The sequence below is a fragment of the Anser brachyrhynchus genome, assembly GCF_964034855.1.
Source record: "Anser brachyrhynchus genome assembly, chromosome: 14".
Lineage (NCBI taxonomy): Eukaryota > Metazoa > Chordata > Aves > Anseriformes > Anatidae > Anser > Anser brachyrhynchus.
Window position 1 is genome coordinate 7,049,731 of NC_137709.1, and position 27,207 is coordinate 7,076,937.

Sequence of the window (27,207 nt, forward strand, 5' to 3'; positions counted from 1 at the left end):
AAGGAAATGGCAGATGAGCAGTTGCCAGGATCTCCTACCAGGCTTCTCCAGCTGTGTCCATGGGAAGCAGTTCCCTTTTTTCACTCCTGTTTGCAGATTCTCAGCAGGATGGCACCATTCTCACTCCTGGAAACCAAATCCTCATTTCCATCCTTCTGTGCAGCCCTTTTGCCTTTCTTCCTCATTCAGATCCCAAGACTGGCCGCCCCTCTTTGTGGTAACCATTTCTGATAGAAACTTCTTGCTGTCCCTTCTCCTTTTACCAAAATTCATGTAAGAGATCCATTATATCTGTCATCTGTCTCCCATGGGAATCAGTTCAAACCTTCATTTCCGAATTATCCCTGGCCCTCCTGAATGCCAAAATCAGTTTTGTGCAGCTACTCTCTTGCTGACCGCTTGATAGCTTTAGCCAAATAAAGTGTCCCAGAAATTTGTATAGACTCAAAGCATATCTTTTTCTTTCCTCTTCTGCAGAGGAAGTATGCAATTTAAAGTAGTAGGCATGTATTTTCTTAGAAGTGTTTGCAAAGGTGGCCAGAGCTGCCTCTCTTCAGCTGCTAGGTAGGTGTCCCATCCTGCTTTCAGTAAAACCAGTGTTTCCTCTCTCAGATTTAAGTGCTTTACCTTGAATATTTCCATTTGAAAAGGGAAACTAGAGAGAAACCGCAGGACTAGAAAACCTACAGCCTGGGGATTTCAAGCACGACTGAAGCATGGATGTTTTTCCCTGTCAGAATCCAAGGGCACACCAGCTCCGCAGTGGCTCCGTTTCCCCAGAGGGAGAGGGGGGGCCTCCTCCGTCTCACCCTACCACATCAGTCACCCTCTAACTAGGTACCAGGAATCTTATGATGTTATTTTGATTTCTACAGTAAGTAACAGTGTTTGAGGAAAGGTCTGAGGAGCTCTCACGTCACCTGGTTGCAACAGGCACTGCGGAGTTGTGTCCAGAAGCAGCTGACTGTCACTGAGTTGTCTTTCCAGCATAACCAGGTGACAGTCAAGTTAACACCTTTGCTTTTACCTGGTTTTGTTTGTGGAATGATAATCTGGGGAAAAAGAAGGAAAAAATATATAAAAAATAAGCCTCAGCAATGAGATCCTGTGCCTGGAGAATGAGGGATCTGGGGTGCCAATGGTGCTTGGTGCCAGGAATGTCCCAGCCAGAAACCCGACCAGATCCATTATGCAAGACTGCTCAGGACAAATACAGTTGTGCTTGCCATGGTTATCACTCATTATGAACTATATTTTCTGATTTTTTAAGGGGTAATCTTTCTGTAATTAACTACAAATTCACTGTAAGATAATAGCATAGTTACAGCCCAGAATAAATATTCTCTGCCCTTCTTTCCCTTTGTGCAGCCCAAAGGCCAAGAGTAGCACATGCAAACCACCACGGATGTCTGCATTTGCATCTAAGTAAACACTCTTCACTCATGCTCACATCCTTGGTTTTGCAATTCTGCTGTTGAATAGTCCCAGTCTCCTGCCTACAGGCATGAGCTTCAGAGGCTGAACTGTCCAAATTCAGCTGTGAATTTGTATTCTTCTTCTGCGAGAAGAGCCAGCCTGTGGCCATCTCACTGCTAACAGGTAGTTAGCATGAGGTTTGCAAAGTGTGATGTTACCACTAGCCAGTTGACCAGAGGAGCTCAACTTCTTAGACTTTTCGTCCCAGTATGATCTTTATCCCTGTCATATTTCTTAATCTTTTCAGAAAGGCATCAGTCAGAGAACCGTGACTGCTGAGGAGCTGATAAGCTTCCTCCCTACTGGAAAAACAGAGTAGTTTACAATATTTACTTCCACTAGATAAGTTTTATAATAGTTAAGAGAATTTTATTAGGAAGTTGCAGAGCAATCAAATGAGAACAAAATTATTAATAAATTTGCTTAATAAAACAATTAAAGCAAGTATAAAGAAACTCCAACTACCTCTTTGTGCAGCAAATAAATGGCAGCAGCCTCTTTTTAATTCTACTGGGTTAATACACTTGGCATATCTGTAATTTAAAATAGCCCTGAGATTTAAACCATTTTGCAGCCACTGCTTTTACATGTTGCCAAGTTCCATCCCAGAAAGGTGGCTGCAGTTCTCCTGCTCTTCATTTTTCCAGCTTAAATAACACAACAGTTTCTTTGTTGTTCCTTGGGTGATAACCCTCAGCAAGCCTTTTCTTTCCAAATTATCTGCCTTGTCCACAGCCCCTCATGGTCTCAAAATACAAAGCGAGCTCGGGTTCTTTCCAAACATACTAATGATAAAGACTGTTCGTTCTCCCAGTCGGCTTTGGTGCAATCTGTTTCAAACACTGGGATTGATGAGTGTCTCAGAACAGTGTAGGAGGGCTGCCTGATCGTGACTGAGCCACAGAGTTTAAAAAAAAAAAAAACTGAAAAATAATAGATTCATTTCAAATAGAAAATAAAATTCAAGGAAGTCGTGGTTTGACTAAAACAAAAAGCAAGCCAGCCAAGTTTATTGTCTAGATTATTAATTGTGCTGTATTTTTCAGCTGCCCTGAGAATGTCACTTTAATCATTTGCTGAATCTGAAGCCTGGGTCTCCAGAGATCATGTTCTGATCTCTCACATATGGTATATCGCACTGTTCATTAGACCCACTGGTCCAGTCACATGGAAACGCCGTTCAGACTATTTCTATCTGTATCTGCTACTTTTCTTCCTGAATGTGTCAGTCCCATGATGAGGGCAGTGACTCCAGCTGATACAGACACAATTGCTGATTGCAAAGAGAGACACTGCCGTGAAAATGAAGAGAAGAGGGCTTTATTTCTGTCACGGTTCAGCCTTCAGGAAAAGTCCCTGCCCTGCAGAAATACAGATTCCCTTGGGGGAGGAAGGTGCTGAGGTATTTGAGATCATGGGCAGTGGAAAGCGGATGGGTTACCCTGTGGACACAGTGCTGGGCTGGGATGAGGCAAACCTGGGCGTCTTTCAAGAGCAAGGAAAAATGCTCACCAGTGTCACGAAACACGGTTCTCAGCTGTAAGCACTCTTGCTGTTTCAGACATCTGGCAGCTGGAATTGCAAATATCTGGGAGCAGAGACTTGCTTTGTACAGGGGGAAGCAGGATTTCTTGCTCTTCCCTCTGAATATTTGATGCTGGCAGTAGAGAAGTGGGAAACAAGGTAATCTTATCCAGGATGGCCGTAAGCCAGTCAACGTTGACTTCTGGTCCTCGCTGGAGAGACAGGGCTTGGATAGAGCCCAGCTAACCATGGAGCAAGCTCACATTTAGGAGCCTGTTTTCAGCCACACGTGCAGAAGAGTTGGTACTGGTGGCTACCAGCAGAAACCAGGTCAAGGGATTCCCAAGCAGCACAGAGCGCTTGCCAGGGGACCCCAAAATGTCACATCCAACTTCTCACCCTGCACTCTGTCGGGTGAGCCGGGGAGCGGGGCGTGAAATGTTGAGTCAGGGTAAATGTCACAGCCAAAGGTCTTCAGAGGCAGAGTGACAACAGGAGGAGACACAAGTGCCAGGAGTTCTGACACAGGGAAAATGCTGTCACTGCCACCACCTCCAGCCTGGAGATTTATTGATAGTAAATTAGGATGTGCCATAAACAGGGGTGATATTAAACGAATCTGACTGTCTCAGGGACTAAGTTTTACAACCCAAAGTGTGAGCTTTCTCTCCCTCACTGAGATCCTGAGGCGTTTTTGCAGCAGCTCCCGCGATCTCATTAAGTGCTCTCCTGAGGAAGGCTCTGACCCAGGAGAGCCCTCTCCGTGTGGCAGGCTGCTGGCTGCTGAGGTCAGATGCAAATATCCGCTGGAGAACATGGTGTGCACCCTCCAGGTGTAGTCATGGAGACCTCTTGGGTCACCACCATTGCCTCACCGGCTCCACAGCCTTCTCCACCACAGCTTTGGAGGAAACCAGGAATTGCCCATCAGGTGTCCTCAGGTACCAACGCAACCCTGGTATCAGAGGAGCTGACCTCAGTGCCACCAGCTCCTGCCTGGGGACAAACCTCGCTGGAGCTGTCTTGTGACAGCATTGAACTTAGGTGATCCTTTGCCCTCTCAGCCTGGTCTCAGCTTCTGAGGCCAAACCCATGGCTTCCTCTTGGAGTCATTGGTCACAAAGGGTTGTGCTGTCCTGCAAATGCTTTCTTTCTGCTCCATTAATGCAACTGGGGCTGTGATAGCAAGCTCTAGCTGTAGTCTCTCTCCCCCATAATAAAAAAGCTCCAGGGGCCAGACATCTGCCATGCCAGGGCTTGGTGAGCCACCATGCTTTTGTTCTCGGGGCTTCCCTTGTTCAGATAATACACTTTTTCCCAGAAGTGGCAAAATCTTCAGCAGAGCCCTGGGGACACTGTATTCAAAATCCCAAATCCTTTCTGTCTATCAGAGATAAACCAGATCTGTGAAGTTCAAGGTCAGAGCATCCCATGGCCACAAGCCCTGATCTTCGTGTGGCACAGGTTTCATTCACCAACCCACGGGGCTCAAGGAAAGTGATTTAGTCCAGACAGGCTGCAGCTTATCTCAGGGAAAATGTTTATTTTGATGGTATCCCTGATGAACCTTCTTGTCCTTCTGCTCTCATGACATTTCTCTCTGCTCCTCCAGTCTGCTCACAGTTCTCCAAGGGCGTCTATGCCATCTTTGGTTTTTATGAGAGGAGGACTGTCAACATGCTCACATCTTTCTGCGGGGCTCTCCACGTCTGCTTCATAACGCCCAGCTTCCCTGTCGAAACGTCCAACCAGTTTGTTCTCCAGCTTCGCCCAGAGCTCCAGGATGCCCTCATCAGTGTCATCGAACACTACAGCTGGCAGAAGTTTGTGTACATTTATGACGCTGACCGGGGTAAGTCACAAGCACCCCAGGAGAATTACTGTGCAATTACATGTAGTGGTGTAGACAGTCTTTGGCTCGAGAAGATCCCTTACTACAGGTTGCTGGAGACTGAGAGGGTAGCTAAAGGAAGAGTCAACCTATGCCTTCCCTGTTTTTTATTCTTTTTCTAAATATCCATTGCTGACCATTGCAACGGTGGGACATTGATATATAGAAAAAGCATTAGTCAGAACCAATACCTCTGGGTTCATAGAGTCAGACCAGAACCCAGTAACACAAAGGAAATATTTCGTATATAAGAGGTTTGGGTTTCACATGGGGAAATTGTTTATATTTAATACATCCCATTTTCATGTCTGTCCAACTCAAGACCACTCAGTCCCGTGCTTATGAATGTGGATCAGCAGCTGCTAAGGTCTCACCCGAGCCCCCATCCCATGATGATATGTGTGTATGTTTGCAGTGGTAGTATGGAAAACTTCAGGTTCTCTATGTTAGTGTTAGTTGTCTGCTTAAAATAATAAAAGCCTCTGTTGGGTTCTTGGAAGATATTGGCTAACTTTTGAAACCATGAACGAGGCTAGTGAGTCATTGCTTTGTGATTCAGTTTCTCTAGCTCTCAGATGCCTCTAAAGCTTGGAGGCTGAGAGCAAAGCAGCTTTGTGAAGGACAACACAGTGGTAAGGTCATTCACAGCTCTGTCCTGGAAGTTATTGTAAACCCCAGATGACGTTAAGAGACAATTATATGATGTAAAAGCATTCCACCCAGCTTTCTGTTGTCTCAAGGGATGGGCATGCTCTGTATCCAAACAGGACAGCAGTAGGTGGGGTGGTGTAGCAGAGTGCAAAACAGTGCTATGTGTATCTCTTCTGGAAAACTGTGCATGTAATTTAGGCAAGATCCTTTTAAAAATAATGAAGTTTTCCAATGAGGTGCTGCAAGGAGAGACAGGGGTGCTGAATATGTTTGTGTTTTGTGATTGTTAAGGGAGTCTCTAACCCTAACCCTAGGAGCATAGAGCCTAAACAGATCCAAAATGAGAAAGGAGCTCTGGCCCAGAGAAATGAAGTGATTTGGGTAGTGACAGACAAGAATATGCGGATTAAAACTCTTATCTGAATCCCACAGTGTGGCCTGATCCACGAGACTGATCTGTCAATTACAAAAGAAAACTAGGCCTGGAATCATCCTATTTTCCTGTGCTAGGACAGAAAAGGCAGGAGCCATTAATTCTAGGCCAGCTGTGTGTGGGCAAAATGCTACACTATTATCTGCTCATTCGAGTTCTACTGTGCTCTTGTAGTGCTATATCCAGCCCAGCATGGGACAGCTATGCAAGCTATCAGAAGGATGGAAAAATGATATTGTAAAACTACACCTTGGTTTTCCCTCTATTGTCCTCTTCCCCCTCTCTTCCCATCACAGGATTGTCAGTCCTACAGAAAGTGCTGGACACTGCAGCCGAGAAGAACTGGCAGGTGACAGCTGTCAACATCCTGACGACAACAGAAGAGGGCTACCGCATGCTCTTCCAGGAGCTGGAGAAGAAGAAGGAAAGGCTGGTGGTGGTGGACTGTGAATCTGAGCGGCTGAACATCATCCTCAGCAAGGTTGTGTCACTGTGGTTCTGCTGGGAGGGGGCTGCATGCACTGCAGAAGTTTTTCTTCCCCATTCTTGTCTGATCCATGTCTCATTGCAGCACATCATGCGTGTGTGTGAGCATAGGAGGTATTTTTCCTTTGTGTTATTTTGGAAAGTGTAAAGTCATATGAGTACTTGGAGCTCCTGTGTATTCATGCTGAGTGAGCTTTGCTGCTTCATTTTCCTTACTTGTCTGATTCCTCTTCTGAGTACTTTAACTCCCCTTACTCCCCAACAAGTTTGCTTTGTGCTAATTCCTCCAAGCAGTGCGCACAAGACATGGCACTTTCTTATTCTGCTGAGTTTTCTCACGTTTTCCCATCCCCTGTAAATTGGAGTGGAAGTGTGAACTGGCACTGCCAGACTCCTGGTCCTGCAGACTCCATGTGCTGCACCAAATTCTCACAACCAGTGCCAGCAGGAAAGAGATGGAGAAGCTTTATGGCACATGTAGTGTCCTTAGGAGCACTGCCTGCAAACAAGGCTGGAGCCCAGCATTGTCCCATGGCATCCAGCCTGCAGCAGGATCAGATGTTCCCAGCTCCCATAAAGACATGAAGCAAGAGAAACTGGTTCATTCCCATCCATCTCCTGGCTGCTTTGTCAGCTCAAGGCCAGCAGTGTGATACTGCCGTGAGGTAGACTGGTATGCAACAGAGGACTCAGCATCTCTGGTTGCATACCCAGCCTTGTCAGTCTAGATAAATCACCCAGTATTGTAGACCCATTTTTTTTTTCCCCTTTTCTTCCCTCCATGTCTCTCTTAGTGAATATGGACTCTCTCCTGAATATGGACTTCTGTGGACAGAAGACCAATGCAAGCTCATGGGCAGGCCCACTCTTCCAGGGTTTTGAGTCCCCTCTTCAACTCCAGCCACATCTTGCTCTGTCACACATACAGCCGTCTTCCCAAGCTGCAAATCCCATCCCACATGTTTTAGAAAGGGCTCAGCAGTGTCAAGCAGCCATTGCACTGTACCTCCTGCTGTCATACTTCTTATAACCAGCTCACTTACCTCATGCTTCACACATCGCTTTGTCTAAGCTACCTGTCACCTCCCGTCTCACACTGCAGCTGCTTGCTGTCTGGGGCAAGGACTGCCATTTCATCAGCCGCATGGCTCGGTGACGAGCACAATCCATCCTTGTTGGATGTCTCTGGGTGCTACTCTGTTATAAATCATAACAAAGGAGGCAGCAGGTTTTAACCTCGAAGTGAAGGTCACACTCACGAAAGAGACACCAGATTGTTCTGGAGGGTAAAGCCTTCAAGTCTTCTCTCTGACCATGCAGCAGCTGCAGTTGAACAAAATCTTTGACAGGACCTGGTAGTGAATTTGCCTTTCCTGCAACCTTTTGTATAAGGTATATCAGATTTCTAGGGTTAATGATGTTGCCTTTTCAAATCTGGTTTGTCTAATGGAAAGCTAAGTTCCATAGTCAGAGGTTATCTAGTTTGCCTAATATGAACAGGAAAAGAAGTCTCTATTTCAAACTTCTTCACATAACAGAAGCAAGAGTTAAATTTACATCTAACTAAAGCTATTTGCGTGACCCCCTCTCAAAAAAAAAAAAAAAAAAAAACTGGTCCTGCTGTCCACCTGTTTCCAGGGAAATAAGAGATGATGATGTGTTTTCCTGCATAAAAGAGCAATTCCAACTGATCTCTGTGCCCAGGGGTAACTCTCCTGTTAGGGATAGGGCTGTAAAGATTTTTCTGACCTGTGCAATTCATTCCTATCCTTGTCTGACTTCTTATTCTGAGCCCAGAGGGATTTCAGGAGCAGAAGTAGTTACCCCAGTGTAAGCAGGGGATGCCAGGTCTCTTGCAACGTGGGGATGACCAGAGAGGGGCAAAGATGGTGTTCGGCTCATTATCACAAAAAATTCAGCTGTGACTTAAACTCAGGCTGTCGGCTGTCTCTCAGCTCACCACACCAGCAGCCTCTGCATGGATGTCACTGTTTTGTTTGTCCTGTCTCTTTGAGTGTCTGAGGTGTTCAAAGAGCTGCCTCAGCCTCTCAGAGACATTTTAATGCATTTATCTTTTTCCCTGACAAGCCTGTCTCTGTCTTTTGGTGTCTGTGGATTTGTGCTCCCCAGTGAACAGAAGAGCTGGGGATGGCTGTTAAGCATCAGTCACTCATATATACACAGCAGTGCTTGCACATATTTAGTTTCTTCTCCACACCACCTGCATGTAACACAGACAACCCCCACTGATTCCAGCATAGTGGTCCTCCTGCTCCAGAGACCTTAGCTGATGAAGGAGCCAGCACTCAAAGTGTTAATGATACATGGAAAATGACCTGATTTCTTTCTCCTCTGTGTCACGTCTCAAGGGCATGATTTATCTTTGCCAAGGTAACTGTCATTTATGAGCCAGGCTTCAGTTCAGGGCAGGATATCCGTGGGGCTGCACTGTGTAGCCTTAATGGGATAAATAAGTGGTGGGTTGCATTATATCAAAGCACTATATTGTTTCTTCCTTGTCTCTCATTAAAATGAATAACTGGAATTTCTCCTTTGCTACTGTTTCACTCTGAGAGGATTTCTCTCTAATAGATGTCAAACTGGCCCATTAAGAAGTGGGTAATGAAACCTAGGTGGCCCAAGTGAGCTATCAGCATGCAGCCCAGCACAGCCTCTCACTACGTCCAGCCTAAGTGATAAATGCTATTATAACCTCAGCTTGCTACTGCCATCCGGACACATTAGGACTGAGCAAGCATTTTAAAATAAATTAAGATCACAAATAACTGTGTAAAACACAGGAAGCAAGCCTCATAATTCAGGTGGATGGGCTGCAAGATTAACAGCTCAGGGGAAGCTGGTCGGCAGCCCTCTCCGGTTCATCGACTCTGACACCTAATAAAATAACAAAGAGGGAGTTTGGGCAGAAGGAGCCAATGCCATCTATTGTTGACGCTGGAGAAATGGGGAATTGGATCGTAATTCTTAGGCATCGCTGTGCCCCAGAGATGCTCTTTCCTCCCACAAGTTCTGGGACTTGCTACAAGTCAGTTTCAGTTGATGAATGGAAGGGGACAAGTTGAGTCTGGTTTTGCTTCTCAGAGCTGGCACTAGAAGATACTCAGATGTAAAACTACCAATAATAAGAATACCTATCTTTGGTACACAGTTTTTTTCTGAGTGCTCCAGACTCCTCTGCAGTAGCCATTCTGAGGGAGCCTGTGGGGAGAACCACAGGACAGTGAAGCTGGTGGAGCTGAGATTAGTTGTGTAAGATACTGCTACTAAATGAAGCCTTCAGTGGAGTTAATTGCAACCCCTACATGAATGCTGGGAACCAGACAAGTTTTAATGTGCCTACAAGAGCACTTCATCAGAGAAAGGCTAAGGCAGATGAACCAGTTGCACAGAGTAAGTGTCAGCTCATTTATAATCCATTTGGAAATCCCTAAATTGTTGCTCATGAGAATCTGGGAGTGCAGTCCCATGGGAAGGATCAGTCTGTGCACACATGCCCTGGGCTTTGATGCTTCCCAAACACCTGCTACCAGCCTAGGGTGTGAGAGAAATCCTGGGTAGACTGATCTCTGGTCAAATCCAGCACGGCAGTCTCTTTGTCATCATTCTGCTATGAGGATCTTTCTGGCCTCGCTACCATTCCTGCAGACTTTGCCTGAGCATTAGCAATGCAGGCAGTAATTCAGAATCAATTCATACAACAATAGAAATAAAGGGGTAGTGCTGCTGGCAAAGAAACCTTATGGAAACAGCGCAATTCCCTGAGAAACTGGCAATTCTTTTTTTTTTTTTTAATGTGCTTTTTTCAGTGTTTTCTTTTTATATGTGGGTTGGTTCAAGTGCAGATGATACATGGCTCTAAGTAAACTGGTAAGAATTTAACAGTACTGCTGGAAATCAGTAGAGAGAAATTTCAGTGGAAACCTATAGCCAGCAAGCAGAATGTGATTTTGTCTGTATTCTTTCTATATTGTTTAAATCAAGGAAGAAGAAGACCATCAGGGACCATCTGATCTGTGACCCTCTCCCCCATAATCACAGGCAACCCTATACAGGTTTTGCCTTTCTACCTAGACAAGGGAAACTTTCCCAGCTACCAAGCTAACATAGGAACTTTCAAACACTATAGATCTGTAAGCAGTTGTATTGATAAAAGAGAACATAGATCTGACTGTACAGGCATCAGGGAGAACGGAGCGTGGCAAAGAGCATATATTGCGACGCCATGAATATGAAGTTATAAATAATCTCAATGAACGTGCAGGGGGAATCCTCTGTTGAGTAACTTGCTCAGGCAGCTTTGTTCTGGAGATGTGGGTTTGAAGCTACCCCAATGCACTAAAGGAGAAAAGCTGCCCTATAGCTTAAACCTGCAGGTAAGTGGCTGTGGCTGGGACTCGAGACTAGTAAATGTGTGGAATAGCTCTCTAGTCTTGCTCCATGTTTCAGTTGTGGTCACAGGACAAATGGAGTCCAGCTCTCCACTTTGTTCCTTTAGTGTCTGTTTAAAAAAAAATAAAACAGCAGTCTTCTTTCTTTTTTTTTTCTTCTTTTTCTTTTTTCCTTTTTTTTTTTTTTTCCTGAGCCCATAAGAAACAGGTTGGTTCAGGTAATTTACTCTCCGTGCCTATAGAATCTGCTTGGGAATCTTCTCTGGTCTAATTTCATGCTTGCTTCTCGAATGTCATGTGTGAAAGCGCTGTCCTTCCTCTAACAAGACTCTGAATTTTTATTTTACTATGTCTTCCTCTCCGCATCTGAACTGTCTCATTGGGAAAAATTGGATAGGAAGGGCAGATAAATGAAGCTCTACTTCTTTAGCTGGTCTTTGCTAAATATCCTTGGTTTTGATCTTACAGATCATCAAGCTTGAAAAAAATGGGAATGGATACCACTACATCCTGGCAAATCTGGTGAGTTGAGTATAGCTTATTTTTTTTTACCATCCTCAGTGTTTTCTTTGGTGTCTCATGCTTTGCAAAGCACTATATTTACAGTTACTGAGACTGAAGTCTTTTTAACCCATGTCTTAGTGGATTAAAAAAAATACCAAAGTCCTTTGCAGTATTCTCCTTGTGGTGTTTTCTGTCTTGAGCCAGCAAGAACATCTCCAGGGTATCTCCAACGTTGCTAGGACTTTTTGCCTCCAGATTGAATCTGTATCTTTTCAAAGCCAATTAAACCAACTGTCAATTAATGCCTGTTGTGATAATGCTTTTTTTTTTTGCATGTCATGGGCACCTGAGCTCCTGGCATTGCTCTCCCAGCTCCTTTCAGTTGGGCCACCAAGGAGCTGTTGACTGTTGGTAACAACTTGCATTTCCCAGCTGCTTTCAGCTTCATTTCAGTGTTTCACAGCCAACCTGAGAGCCCCACGAAGGGCAGACTTGTTAATGCTGATGCACCAAGATCCCTCTGACCTTCCAGTGAACAGAAAACATGTAACTATTCTGCAGCTTGGTGCTAAATCAAATCTGACTGTCATGGCTCTAAGGGAACCATTGGATTTAAGGTTTTCTTTAAGGAAAGGGTTGTTTCTTTACTGCAGGGAGGCATTGCCTGAGGACAGAGCTGTGCAGCAGCAGGTCCATCTTTATGGAGCAATATGCTGTCCTCTCCTGGGTGGTTAAAAAATTTCTCTGCTTCAGGAGGTTTGGGAAGAGATGAGAGAGAGGAATAGCTGTTGTCCGTAGAGCAGCTGAAGGATTTCCACAGCACAGCTCCTGCCCTCTCCTCCCCAGATGTGTCTGCCCCTCAGGGAGGGCAGCACAGCACGGGCTGGTGCTGGCACCCAGGGACTGACCCGCTCTCCCAAGGACTCCTGCTGTGCAGAGTCTGGGATCTTGGGGGGTCTTCTGTCCTACGGGCCTGGTGCCAGCCTGTGCCATGTCTGTGGGGATGTGGTGTCCGTGTAGGGTCTGGAGCCGTTCTTCCCTCCCACAGCTGCATCTGTGAGGCAGCACGTCAGGGCCAGGGTAATTAAACTTTAAACTAGCAATTAGTCAAGCAGTTGCTGCCGTTCTCCTTCTCTCAGTCCCAAGATAACTCTGTAATTTACAAGACAAAAATGGCCACATAATTACCCCGCAATGCCCTGCTACTGACCCTGCATTTCTGCGCTGGGTGCCTACCATGTAATTACAAAGTTAAAAATGTTACATTGTGCAGGGGAGACATGCAAACTGTAGAGCAGCCAATAACTCCAGTTGCTCATTTTTTTTTAGAAATATTATTTGCTGTAACCCACGTCCTAGTCCTCAGATGTTTATGAAAGTCCCTTCGTTAAAGTTAAGCAGGGAAGCTATCTGAAGTAGCTGCAGTGCCCATGCCTCTGTGCTTTTATGCATACCCATGCAGAAGGCTAAATGAGAATGATGTCAGCTCTGCTCTTTGCATGGTTTCACAAGGATAAATACATTAAAGGCATGAGGTGGTCTGATACTCAGGTGATGGAGTTGTGAAGGACATGTCCCTCTGTCTTATGATACTGCTCTCTCCCACTTTCAGCCTGAGAAAGCAGTCTTTTCTCATCTTTAATTTGTTTTCTTAGCCTTTGCACAAATGCTGAGAGGACAGAGCTGGCTAGAAGAGGGCTGCATACTCAGCCAACATGAATTATAAATAATTAACTCAGAGCAAAAGGCTTTTCATCTCTTGAGCCCCTCCGCAGGGAGACTGTGCCTCCCAGACATGGCTCAGTGGGGGCTGCTCTGGGTGCCCACGACCCACAGGGTCTGATGGGACCACCAGAAACCACTGTTGTTTGCTGTGCTTTTCAAGCAGCTTTGATTTTGCAGGGAGAAGAGGAAGGGTGAAGGGAATAAAAACTGTTTTTTTCCTGTTCCTTAAAGCAGCAGTGCACAAGAGCCAAACTCCTGAGACAGAAAGGTTAACAAAAAAAAAAAAAAAGAGAGAGAGAGAGAGAGAAAAAAAAAAAGAAGGATAATCAAATAACTTGGGAAAATGATAGGGAATTAAAAAAAAGAAAAAAAAAAAAAAAGGAATAACACTCCTGAAGATTAAGAAGGCCCTTTCAAGGACAGAACAAGCTTTGAGGTTTTGCCGTGCACATGGGCAGGTTCAGACACCAAAAGCTAAATCAGTGCCTGTGATGTGCTGCACCCACATGAGAGCTTAGTTCTGCAAGGAGGTTGACGAAAAGGCTGTGATGATCCTGTGTTCCTGAGACAGCTGTGGTGGTGAGGCAGGACAGCAAGCCTGCCGTACAGAGATGGCCAGGGATGTTTTATGGGACTGGCAGAAAGTGGGACATCAGCGTCTGGGAGGGTTAAACCAGTGTGATTGCTCAAATCCAAGAGATTATGATAGTTTTTACCCCTCTTCTAAGGACATCTCGTTGCTGGATTAGAGCCTTTGGAGGGTGTAGCATGCAGTAATTTATTCACGCTGACTCATACACGTAGTGGATAGACCTTAAACACCCCATATTTTCCTCTGTAGCCAAGTCCTTAGAGGACGGGGCGTTTATTGCCCACACACACACATTCCCACGTGTGCATACACGCACGCAGAGAGGACAGCCTGGTTTTGGGGAAGTGGCTCAGTCTGGAGGGCTGGGTCTAAAGAGAATAAATTAAGAGCTGCAAAATAAATTAAGAACTGCAAATGCCTGAACATTTCCAAATTAGTAATTTCTTGTCCCATGTGCTGATTGATGGAGTCCTGGTTTTAGGACTCTCATCGTATGTAAATGTAAGGCTCTCAGCCCTGGCTGGGACAGGCTCTGCCCTGTGCAAGTCAAGTGAACCCTCATGGGTCATGGTCACCAGTCTGCCTGCACCAGCCAGAGCAAGTGGATGGATTTTCAACACCTCTCTTTTTGCTACATTTCCTGAGACCTTCCCCATGGGGAAAAATAATGGAAATTACACACTTGAAGCAAATGTTGGAAAATATTTATGGATATCCTCCCCCCAGAAATCTTTTTTTTGGTGATATTTTTGTTCAGAGCTATACTGAACCAAAAAGTCAGAAGCAGCACCCTACTGTCCAGTTAGCTCCAAACTGGTGCTGCATCAGGAGCGCAAAGCAAGCGAGTTTGTAAGGAAATGCACAATATGAATAAAGCCTGCAAAAATCGTCCATGGAGCATTTGAAGACAGAGGAATTCTCTGTCTGGTCACGGACAATTCATGAACAAAGAGGAACTGGCTTGCATTAATCACTGCTTGTTTGCCCAGCGGTTGCTGTCGGGCAAGCTGCAGTAAAGCACCAAGCAGAATTTGACAAGTAGCAGCAAATGAAAGCTAGTATTTCCTAGCAGGAACAGCTTTCTTTTTTTTCAGTGAAATTGCTGTTGCCAAGGTGAGACAATAATATCTCTGTGTTCACAAACAAAATGAAACCATTCTGCACCTTAGGCCATGGACAAACATCCTTCTCTGAATCTGCTCTGCCTGTTAAAGACACAACCATTCTTGTCAGCTCAGCCCTGCCCATCCCATGAAGGTTTGTCTCCAGCATCATCACCAGGGGAAGTATTCATGTGAGCATTCCTGCCTCTCCTTGGGGCAAATCTGCCACTGTCTGTAGCTTTTGCAAAGTCATGAAAAGCAGAATCTCGCCCAGTACCTGTTAGAGTTACCTCGGTTAGCTTTTACCAGTTGCCAGCCTGGTTATTTGTCAGGTACACCAGCACAGGGCAGTTGCATTCATCTCTCACTCTCTCTGTACTTTTCTTTTTTTCTTTTTAGAATTCAAAGAGGTTTGGCAACTTTAAGAAGTGTTTGTTTTTGTGGGTCTTATCTTTCTAAGCTTTGTTCTCAGCTTTTGAGAGCATCGTCTAGCAGCCACAATGAAAAAAATATAAAGTCAATAGCATCAGAGGAGCAAGCTTAGAAACTTCTGGGATTTCTTTCTTTTGATGTTACTGACTTGTTCCCCATAACCTTGGCTTCATGTATCTGTCTTTCCTACACCAGGGATGTAGGTTGACTACTGTCAGTAGTGGGAGAACGTCAGCTCTCCTGGGCAGAGGAAAATTTTTGTCTTAAAATAAGTGACATTCATGTGACCTGTCTTTAAAAGAAAAGTATTAAGGACAGCTGCCACACACAGTGTTTTAGCCTTTTTTTTTTTTTCTTGGTGCATTAGTCCAGGTTCTTCTTTTAGCAAATGCTCTTGTTTGAAGTTGAATAGATAAGTGTGTGAGATTGCTGATGCTAGGGGTAGCAAGGAAACATAAAGATAAAAACAGAGTCGATTAGTTAAGTAAGCGTTTCTTCCTATGCCATTTTACATCAGCATATGTGAGTGCTGAGTTAGGCCGTGGACAGAGTTCCACTTTGCAAGCAGTTGTGATGGTTTTGGAGGTTACTAGTACAGCAGCTTTGACAGCAGAGAGGCTTGGGCAGGAGTCAGGCAAAATCTGCTGGTTTGGTTCAATTCCCCTGTGGTTTAAATATGCCCCTTTGATATTTATTTATTTATTTGTTTGTTTTTCTCCTGAAAATAAGACATGCAGAATGTGCACAACCTGCAATGTATTCTGCAACCACATGGGGAGAGCCTGCTGTGCCCATGATGCTGGGTACAAGACCAGTGCACAAAGATGCACTGGTGGCCCCGTCCAGTGTTGATTACTCCGTTGCCTGCACCGAGCCCCTGATTCAGCTTGCCTGGAGCTAAAATGTGATTTTCAGCCACCCATCTGCTTGAGGGCTGCCGTGGTTATTTGAATCACCTTCAGGTATTAACACGTTCTCCTGGCCCCTGAAGTCCTGCTGGATGAAGGGACAAATGAGGTCAGCAGTAGTCAGGGCTGCGTCAGTAACTGGTCTGAAACAGCTTCATGGGAGTTTCTGGAAGGACGTGTACAGCACTGGCTTCTTGGCCTGGTAGGATCTCAAGATGCCTGATCTGGCAAAACTGCTATTCTATTGTTGGAAAGAGATGTCCTAAGTTATTTTTGGCTTTCTAAAATTATGCCAGTTAGACCTTTCCAATCTGAGAGTTTGGTGCATGTAGGCTCGTGAGAAAACTTGGCTTTCCAGGCAGAGAAGGACAGTAAAATGTACCAGTGGAATTTCTGAGGCCTGCATTTCACTTCCAAACAGCTTTTCTGTCCCAATTTGAAGATTATCAAGCACAAGGAACTCTTGTAACATTATCTCATCTGAATTATTGATAGTAAAAGGCACAGGAGTGCCCTGAATTAATTTTTGTTTGAATTAGAGTGTCTCATGTAAAAGAAAATCATCTCGTTTTGATATAAATATTGCCCACAGAGGAGAATTTGAGCTGCAGCCTTTGGAAGGACTTTTTGCAGCAGCTAATGAGGGCTCAAAAGCATGTGCGACTTACAGTGGCTTAAAAAAAATCACTGAGCATCAGGTGAGTAACTAACAGATTAAATCACAGACTTTGGAAGAAAATATGTTTGCTTAAATCACAACAAAAGGGTGTTAAACTAACAGGTTTCCTCACCCATTTCCTAATCCATTACCCCAGCTCAACTGGCAAGGGGCGACATGTAAATCCATAATAGCTTCCTCATGGTGACTTCATCAGTGCTTATTTCTAGTCCGAACTTGCCAAGCCTCAGGTTCCTCCATCAGATTTATGCTTGTTTGCTAGACTAGATATTCAATTACTGAAGTTTTGGTCCTTGTAAACTGTGATCAGGTCACCCCTTTATCATATCTTTGATTGAAGTCCTGGCATCTGTCACTACACGGCATGTTTCCCAAACCTTTAAATCAGTTTCTGCTCTGAAAGCTCTCTAAAGCACAAACATCTGCCTAAAGTGTCTGTCCCTTTGCTTGTGCTGAGCTCTCCAAGATCTGTACAATCACATTCAGAATGTGTTGCGGCAGTAGGATAGGGATGATGCAAATAATGACACACAGAAAACCTTATGTCTGCAGTACTATGCAAAAAAATGTTGTTGGTCATCTCCAGCCCTGTGTCCCTGAAGTCTGAATCCTCACCTGGTTTGCCTTGTGCTGACAGACCAGGAAAGACAGACTCATCCGGCTGCAGGACAGGGACCCTGTCTGACTGTGCCCCAGCCTCCTGTTGTTCTTTTCCCTCCTTCGCTTACCTCTGTGTTACAGTGAGAACTCACATGTTTTGCTGCCAAAATAAGATCTGACAAATTAATAATTCTGCAGAAGAGAAGAAGGCCTCTCCTGTTGGAAGGCATGGTGGACTGAGATTTGAGCAGATGGGCCCTTCTTTGACGTACCCCCCACCCCCCCCTTATTAATTCAAAGTGATGGGAGCGAGGAATGATATTTTACTGGAGAAGTCAAGCTTGAAGATAATTTAGTTTATTAGGGATGCTCCGTCTGGAAATACTCAGCTTCCTGCTCCCTGCAGAATGACGCCGGCGTACCTTGGAGTGACAGGAGCCACTTTGCATTCACTCTGTGGACCTACAGCCATTCAGAAGCAATTGTTTTGTTTTTGCAATGTTTCTTGTAATCACAAAATCTGGTAGAGGGAGGCAGTCTGGCATTTTGGTCCATACAGGGAGAGCATCTAATGAGAGCTGGGCCAGTTTCCTGATGCTGCCACAGGTTTCTAGGTGAGCTTGGGTGAATTGCTTAAACACTTTTTGCTTAAAAGGGGATATTTCAGTGTGGGACTCAAGTTTATGAAATAAAGGGGGAAAAAAAGGCCTCAGTCTCTTCATCCCAGATGGAAAGGGACTGAGAAGACTTGAGCATGCTTGTTCCTGGGGTGATGGGGCTGGTTTAGCTTCAGCCATCAAGCCTTCTCCAGGCAGTTCACAAGAAAGGGACATTTTCTGTCTGCTATTTGGAGATGAACATTGCTGTTTCAGAGGCCCTGGAGGGCACAGAAAATGCAAAGGGAAGAGAGAAAATAACAGTGTTTCTCAGCAATTTAGCAGTCCTTAGACTCTCCAGTGTCCCTTCTCTTGCGAAAAGCCAAAACTTGCAGCAGCAGCATGGAGACTTTAGGCTGGGCTGTGGTGGGGCTGTGGGAGGTGTGCGAGGACCTGCTGCTGAATGCCCCCAGCTCAGCCTTCACTGCCCCACACCGCAGCTTCAACAGCCCCCTTGCACTGCAGGAGGCACCCTGGAGGGGAAAAGGCCAGCAATTAGCACCAATACTCCGAAATACAGAGAGCGTTGGGAAGGGTGAGGCTGCGGCCAGCTGCCTGTTGGCGTCAGGACCTGGTGGGTATGGAGGGGAGAGGTGCTCTGCCACAGCTGCTGTTGCAAATAAGCAGGGAAGAGAAGACTGCTGCTACCTACCTACCGTGTTCCCAGGGGCTGGGCAGGCTGGCGTCCCATCTCTCTGATGTGTGACCTTATCTCCGCATCAGAAGGAGCAATGGCACTGGCGTCCTCTGTGTGGGAAGAGGTGGCAGAAGTTTAGGATGCTGCTGCAGTGAAATGAGAGGGAGAGGTGGGGCGTGCAGGGAACTAAGCGGAGCTGGCAGGCTTGAGGAGGGTCCTGCACGCAGGAGGGAGGTTTCCCTCTGCCACCTGACAGCAGTCTGCACTGCCCGCTCGGTGACTTGGCTCCTGGTGATGCTCAGGGTATAAATAAGGAGCTAGCTCATTGCTGGGGACTTTCTTTCCAAGGCAGATCCTTCCTGAACCAGTTAATCAAGATGGATTCATGAGGCCCATTTCAAGTCATCAGTCTTCCTGCATTATGCATTTCCTTTGATGACTGAGCTCACAAGCAGTGGAGAGGAATATAAATGTGTGACTTGCTGACACCTCTCCCCGGAACCAAGGCAGCGAATGGGACAGTAAAACAACCTTTGGCTGAAAAATTGTTTCAGTTTAAGCACAGCATAAAGAACAGATGAAGCAAGGAAAACAAAATGAGGAAAGAATCCTTCCCAGTGCTGTTCTGCTTTCTATTAGAAGACATGAAGGTCTTTACCAGATGCCCATGCTATTTACTAACAGCAGGACTTCTCCATGTGATTGCTTTGCAATGTTCATTAATGCAGAGAGAACGGCCCGTGGTATGGGCTAAAGAGCAGGTTGCCTCCTTTGAACCGAGCCTGGCTGTTGCTTGAACTGTGCTGCAGATGCTGTGAGTCAGAGCAGGCTTGGAGGAGGGAGGCTGTCTCAGCCCGTCAGCACGGATGGGTCCAGATTTTTGTAGTTTATTGTCAGCCTGCTAATTTGATGGCGTTCAGAGAAAGCCAGGCATTTTCCCTGCATGCACAGGCAGGGGGCTGTGCTTTCTGCTTTGCCGAGATTATTTTGCAAAGTGAACTTAAATAAAAGGGACAGCTAATCCTGCTGTAGGGCAGGGGGTGGGCTGGCTGCCACAGTGTCCCTTCCAGCATGGCTTTGATGGGTCCCAGAGAGAAATGTGCCTGCAGAAGTGTTGTTTCCCTTTGAGTACTTGTGTCCTGGGTAGTGCCCGGGACCAGAGGGGATTTGCTTCACCTCTGGGTCCCGCTGTGTCTGCTTGCCTGGGGTGCAGGCACGGCACAGGGCTGGGGCATGGGCTCCTGCATTCCTCCTCTTCCTCCCCAGGGGACCAGCGGTGCTGAGTAAGGAGGTGAGGCCAGACACCTGAGTGTCCAACAGATAAATACCAAACGGCCAAGGTCTAAAGCTCCTGAAGAAACTCACATAGCATCAAATTCCAGAGGCTCCGCTTGTTTTCCTGTACAGCCTGATGTATTCCAGACGTGGCTGCAAAGAGAGCTTTTTGCAGTATTCATTGGTAATTTTTTGAAAAGGGTTTGGCCGTTGAGATCCCATGGAGAACCTCATTCCAGCCCTTTTCACTCCTTGCTGTATTTGATTTGATGGCAAAGGGAAGCATTTCTGTGCTGATTCTGTCCCAAATTGGTTGATACAAAGCATATTGCTGCAAGCACGTCTGCTGCTGCCCCACAGCAGTGGGTTGCAGTCAATCCTTAGTCAGACAGGCTTTCCAAGGTAAAGGAACACTCATTCACTTTATACCTTCTTTCTCTTCGTAATTCTGGTAGTGTGAGGCTTTGCATTATTAATATCTGTGATGCCATGTCCAGGACTGGAGCATAAAGGGCACCTGCCCAAGGGTGTAGTCAGGCTGCATGCAGGCACGGGCACTCGCTGGCAGCAGGGAGCTGCTGCAGCCTCCAGATTCCTCTGAATTCTTCCCATGGTGTCCTCACATGGAGCTGCACTATATAAAACTTTAATATTAAGGATGGCAGGTTGTATTTATTTCTTAGGTAGAGTCATTGTGCCCTGCTCAGTCCGCTAACAGTAAGATAACTGGCGATCAGATACCGCAGTGGGTTAAACGATCGTGTCCCAAGTGGGACAGCTGCTCTGCTCGTCTCCATCCCCTACCTTCTGTGGACTAAAGGTTAGCCTGGATAATTGGGTTGGTTGGTTTGTTTGTTTTTGGTTTATTTTCTGTTTTCCAAGTACGGTCAATTGAAAACTAAATAAAAGGTCCCTTTTTTGCAACATGTGCCTTTAGTACAAGATGTCAGATGACTGATGACTTCTTTGCTTACAGGTATTGTGATTTGTCTGTTCTAATTGTTCTTACAAGCACTGACTGGTCTTCCAGAAAGACAGATAAGTGTATTTAATTGCTGATGCTACTTCACTAGTAGAAACCTTTTCAAGAGACAATTTGTAAAAAATTTGATATATTCTTGTTTGTATGTGAGCCAGTAAGCCAGCAAGCCTCTGGGAATTGCTTTCTAATATATCTGACCTCTGGTATTCCCCAGTTCATTCGCTGTCATGTCACCCAGACCTGCTCTGAGCAGATTTCAGTGGTGCAGTAATTAAAATTACTTTGTAATTAGTACAAGGTCCTGTACTGACCTTGTACTGGGGCATGTGGAGGAGGGATAACAGGTGAAAACAGTTATTTAAGCAGTTAATAACAGTCAAAATGTAAGGACATATCCAAGGTTAATGATGTCCTCCCTGGTTCCAAATGTCTTGAACAAATGGATAAACTTCAGAGGTCTCCATACTTTAAAAAAATAAAAACAAAAATAAACCACTGGAGAAAAAAAATAGTATAAAATTAGTGTAGTCTTCAGGAAGAAATTGTTCCTTTTATCTATTCAGATTATTTTTAAGCTTTGTATAAGACAAATCCCAATGAATATTATTGAATATTTTCTTCACTTTCAGGACGGTTTGGTTTGAATTAAAGGCGGTGTTTTTAACCACTGCTGTCTAGTCTCTGGTGTCACAGTCTTTTTTGAATTTTCCTATATAAAACTGCTTCTTGCAGGGGTTAAGGACACCAGACACCTTACACTCTGTTGTGAACTTGGACCTTTCTTCATGCCTTTGTAGGCCTTCCAAGGAGGAGCTGGTGGCACAAACTTCAAGTTGCTGTGTGGTAGTTTCTTTTGACAGATCTTTTTCCCCTGAGCACCTCCCAGCAGCAAAATGTCAGTGTAATTTGGTCCTAGCCATGAATAACCAGTTGGCAACCTGTGAGGTCCCTCTTACTGAACCTTAGGAGCTCTGCGTGTCAAAAACCACTTGGCCTGAAATGCATTAAGATGTCAGAGACAATTACCATGCTGCATTTCCTATTCATTAATCACAGCTCTGGCTTTCTGAAACCCCTACGCTAGCAATTACAAACAAGATTGATGTGGGTTAAACCAGCATTCTGAGGAATATGTACTCACAAAATACCACTGTTTTTTTTTAACCTAAATCACTGCACTTTGAAGCTAAACAAATCATCTATTTAGAGCATCTGTACATCCCCATCCAATCCTCAGCCTGTAAGTGGATGTTAAATTGCTTACAAAAAGCCGGAAGAAAAAGTGTGAGTCTTTAAAGGCATTTTTGAGTCACTTATGACTCTCTCAGTCTGACGCTGATGTAAGAGAGCAATTTAGTCTTTTCCTTGCAAGCTGTCTTTTCCCACAACGGGTTTCCATCTAACGGCTTGATCCTGACCTTGGAAGTTAATGAGCTAATTAGCTCCCCCAGCCTATGCACAGGGAGCACCATTTTGGGAACCTGACCAGGGTCTTGTGGGAGTGATGTGCCCTGGCTTTTTTAACTCACACCATCATCATATATTTGAGAGCAAATGGGGAGAGGAGCTCGGTGGTAGGCTGAAAGGAGAACATGCACCAACAGCAGGCGATGGAGGGGGAAGGCAGAGCCTGAACAAACTGTTTATTGCCCAAATGATTACATTGTGCATGATTCCCTCATTCATTTTCCTGCATACATTGTGGTTGTTAATGGTACCAGGGAAAATAATTGACTGCATCTCCTGTGCCTGTATTTCAAAAGAAAAAGCACCGGACTCCACCTCTCCACCTCTCCCGCACACAGCAGCCCAAGCCGGAGGACCGAGCCTCTAGTCAAGCACCTGCTTTGGGCAAAGGAGCACAACAAATAGTTTTGAATACCAGCAGTGCTGAAGAGATGGGATCAAAGCTGGGAGGCCACAAAATGTCCTTTTCTCCTTACTGCTTGCAGTGTCTCTCTAATTGTTTTTTTGCCTCTGTCTCAGTGGGAATGATTAATTCAATAATGCCACCCCAAAGCGTGTGTATTTGCACATTTGTTTTCATCACTTCCAGTGGGCAAGAGGTAGGGGAGAACAATAAGAAAACCAAATAAATATATTTCATTAATCTGAAAGAAAAAAAGAAAAAAAAAAAAAAGCCTTTTTCTTCTCCCAGAGTAGTAAATTCTACAACCTGTCTTTTCTAACAGATAAATCCTTTGGCAGGCTAGCTGACCACTCACTTCTTGAAAGTTCATTGACCAGGATTTGTTTTTCCCTACAAACTGTGACTTGGCAAGAAGTAGCCTCTCTAGTGGTGACAGTGCTTAAATGTTAGGGCTGGGTGAATAATTCTTTCCCAAAAATGCCAAGAATTTTTTATTTTCATCCTAGCATTATTTGGAATACATTTTTCTATTATTTTGCTAGCATTCTTGCAAACGACCTGGTATTGATATGACTATTTGTCTCCCTGGATGGAAGCTGCAGGATATCCCCAGCTCAGGGCCTCTCTGTTGCCCATGTGAAAGGTAAGTTCACCCTGTGGTCAGGGAGTGGAACCTCTCTTAGAACTGGGCCTTACTTTGCAGAGGGAAGAGGTTTTTCCGATGCTGGCTGACAAATTCATAAGTAGACAGACTTCATGTTAGCCGCCCAGAGATGTGTTCGTCTGATGAGTGTCTCCTGTTTCTCTCCTGTACCAGGGATTTATGGATATTGATCTGACAAAATTCAGGGAGAGTGGAGCCAATGTAACTGGATTCCAGTTGGTGAATTACACGGATGCTGTTCCTGCCAGGATCATGCAGCAGTGGAGGAATAATGATGCCAGGGAGCACCCTCGTGTGGACTGGAAGAGACCAAAGGCAAGTAATAAAGAAAATCATTTAAGCTAGGGTCCTTCTGGCCCAGATCAAGTTACTCTCACTTCTTCATGATCACACTGAGCTCTTTAATCTCACTCTGAACACCTGTCAGTTAATATAATTGTGAACATTATCTGTTCTAGGTGCCTCAGCATTGTCTGAATGTTACTAGGCAGTACCTGCTGGCTGCTCAGTGCACAAGTTAGTGTGTTCACTCAGTCTTTTCGCTTTTACCTTTCTGAAAGCTGAGGACTAAACATCTCATAATATTCAGGATGGAAAAAAAAAATCCTTATTAACTCCTTAAGCACTGACTTAACCACTTGCTAAATATCCAGTGATAATAAAGCCCTTCCAGATGTTGTTTCTGAACATTTCAAATCAGAGTGTACGATAGAGGGCAAATAAATTTTAATTCCTAATACAGACCAGAAGACTCTGAAGCTGTCAAGGGGCGGGGAGGAGTTGTGTTTTTGTTTGTTTCTTTTTTTTTTTTTTTTTCTATCTGACATTTGGAAACAAATACACTTGTGGCAAACACTCCACAATAGAAATGTCAACTTTGGAAATATTTTAAGAAAGCTGAAAACAAATAAATCAGTAGGTGATCACATGAAAACGAATCAACTTCAATGGTTTCTGTTCATACCAGAGTTTTACTTGTTTCTGTACAAGTTTCTGCTTGAATAAACTCATTCTTTGCAGACTTTTTGCACACTGGAGTTTTTTGGCCTCCGTCCATGACCAGGAGGAGTGACTTGTTACTTGGTTTAGCAGATCTGATAGTCTCACATTCACACTGTATAATGTATTCCTTAAAAGTTCATGTCAATGATTCTAATTAAACAGAAAGACTTGGGTAACAGGTGAATGGCTTTTAAGGCAGAGTCCTCTTCAGGGAGAGCAATCTGAAAGCAACTGGGCTAGAAGAGCAAAAGGTAAATTAGGAGCTTCTGCTTAACTTTCCTGTCCTCTAGGAGGGAAGGCATCAACTATCGCAAGTCACCAAGACAGCAGTGATTACAGGGTGCAACAGGCTGCTGAACTCCAGAGATGAGAGGGTGAAAACAGAGCAAATAATCTGAAAAGCTGCCAAACCACTGTAACACGCCTGAGGTCAACTAAGCCTGATTGGCAATGTGCAACTCTTTCTCTTTCTAGTACACATCAGCCCTTACGTATGACGGCGTCCGGGTGATGGCTGAGGCATTTCAGAACCTGCGGAGGCAGCGGATCGACATCTCCCGTCGTGGCAATGCCGGGGACTGCCTTGCCAATCCCGCCGTGCCCTGGGGACAGGGCATCGACATCCAGAGAGCACTGCAGCAGGTTTGCAACCCAACTGATGCATGTGCCATGGGGACAGTCATAGTAGCCTATGGGTGGGGGAAGATGGGCACGTAACAGAAGTGCTCAAACAGCTTGCTTAGGCTGGGAAACTGATCCTTCCACATAAGATCCAGGTCTCCAAACAGTTCAGGGGTGAGCCCATCAAAGTGATTTTTCTGATGTTCTGGGATGGAAAAGCCAAAATATTATCCCATCAGGTCATGGGCCCTATTTTTATCTCCCGCTTCACAAAAGAGGGACCAGCACAGGCCACATTTCCTGAAGCTTCTTCAACTCTCTGTGAACTCTGCTTTAGTTCGCGATTGTGAATTTTGCCTTATGTATTGGCTGACTTCAAAATGTTCTTACAGCCCAGATTATAGCTTGGTTCATACTGTGGCAGTTGGTAAAAGTCTTAATAACAGACATTAAGAAAGTTTATTCCTTAATAATCTGAAAATCTTGCTTTTTCATCCTGCATAAATACTTAGATATTTGAATTAAAAAAAAAAAAACAATATTAAACTTAGTGCAAGAGAAAAAAAATAATAAAATCTTCTCAAAGATTAGAAAGATCAAAAAACTTAGATCAAGATCAAAAACTTAGAAAGGTAGAACAGTTCAAAATTTCATTAAATTTCAAAACTAACCTTTGTTTCTAGCAATTTTTTTTTCAGACACATTCTCTACTTTCTTACTGATAGTCTGTGCTACATTTGTGTCAAAAATAGATGGATTCCATGCAAATACTGCTAGCTCAGTGTTATCCAAATATAGCTTATCCGATCTTCTTTCCTTAACCGTGAAGAAAGCAAGAAGAACAAAATTAATTTGGTTAATTTGCATCATATATACATTTTCCCAAATATTTTGTTTTGATTTAGTTTTGGCTTACTGGTAAACAAAAATTCCTCTAAAACCAAATCTTCTATTTGATTTGACTGCTAGTATTTGATTTATTCCCAAGCCTGTCATTGACTTTCTGTATGACCTTGGGCAAATCATTGTCATAGCTTCTCCAAATTCTTATAATAAAATCAGCCTCCTTGATGCATTAGGGAGATCGCTTACCTAATAAACATGAAATACTTGGAAGACGTCTGATGAGCAATGGGCTCTCAAGCATTTTCCTTTATTGAATTTATGAGAATAGGATATCAAAATTAGTCTTGGCTAGAAAATACAATTTTGTGTGTGTGCTTGAAAATCTCCTCAGAAGTTTCTTCATCTCTTCATTCAATCACTTTCAAAACTCTTAATTTTTCAACTGCGGTGATTTTGAGCAAAGAACGTGAACAGCAATTTGCCAACATTGTTTCTTTACCTTTGAAAAATTATAATTTTCCAAAAGTTTGACCAGTTTAGTTGTGATGGTCAAAATAAAAGGTTACGAAACATACAGTGAAGGAAGGAATCTCCAAGGGAAATTTTAAGTATGAATTTAATAATCATCCAGCATTTAATGCTGTAGCAATAACTCCATTATAGAAAGAGGCAAATGGAAAGAACTTATGATTAGGTTGAAGGTTTGAGTTATCCTTTCTGTAAAGACTCACAATTACAGCAATTTTTACTGATATTCAGTGTTCTTTCTCTTCACCTTCCATTTTCTAATGCCTAAAACATTATGCTCTTTTTAAAAGAAAAAAGTTTCTCTACTTATTTCTACTCAAATGCCTTGAATAAGCTCTTGAATTGCCTCATTCTTGTTTAGTGTAGGAAGGAGTCATGGATGGCAGGAGCAAAAATAAAATGCAATTTGAAACATTCTGCAATTTTCAAATACCGAAATCTAACACATTTTAGCAAAAGGTATGCTTTTATTAACAGGAAATAAGATTTTTTTTTTTCAGGAAATGCTCACGGAATATTACTTTAAGCCAATCCATAGAGTTTTCAGTTATACTTTGAAAAGACTGAGGTCTAAGTTGTACTTATTATTTAAAAAATATAAAATTATCATTATTTATTATGATGAATTATGATTATTTATTATGATAAAATTATCATAATATTTTTTTTGTAACCAAGTCTAACAAGCAGGTACGTGGTCCCTAACTGCTGCC

At 44.1% G+C, this 27,207-nt stretch overlaps 1 protein-coding gene across 2 annotated transcripts in view; it reads left to right on the forward strand.

Annotated features, from left to right (window-relative positions):
• GRIA1 (glutamate ionotropic receptor AMPA type subunit 1) overlaps positions 1 to 27,207 on the forward strand; it is a 187,058-nt gene that overhangs the window by 116,068 nt on the left and 43,783 nt on the right. For both annotated transcript variants that reach the window (XM_080555266.1, XM_080555267.1), the window contains 5 exons: positions 4,613 to 4,852; positions 6,272 to 6,456; positions 11,339 to 11,392; positions 23,651 to 23,812; positions 24,974 to 25,141. In XM_080555266.1, the coding sequence (XP_080411392.1) occupies positions 4,613 to 4,852; positions 6,272 to 6,456; positions 11,339 to 11,392; positions 23,651 to 23,812; positions 24,974 to 25,141 (809 nt within the window). The remainder of the gene's footprint in view (positions 1 to 4,612; positions 4,853 to 6,271; positions 6,457 to 11,338; positions 11,393 to 23,650; positions 23,813 to 24,973; positions 25,142 to 27,207) is intronic.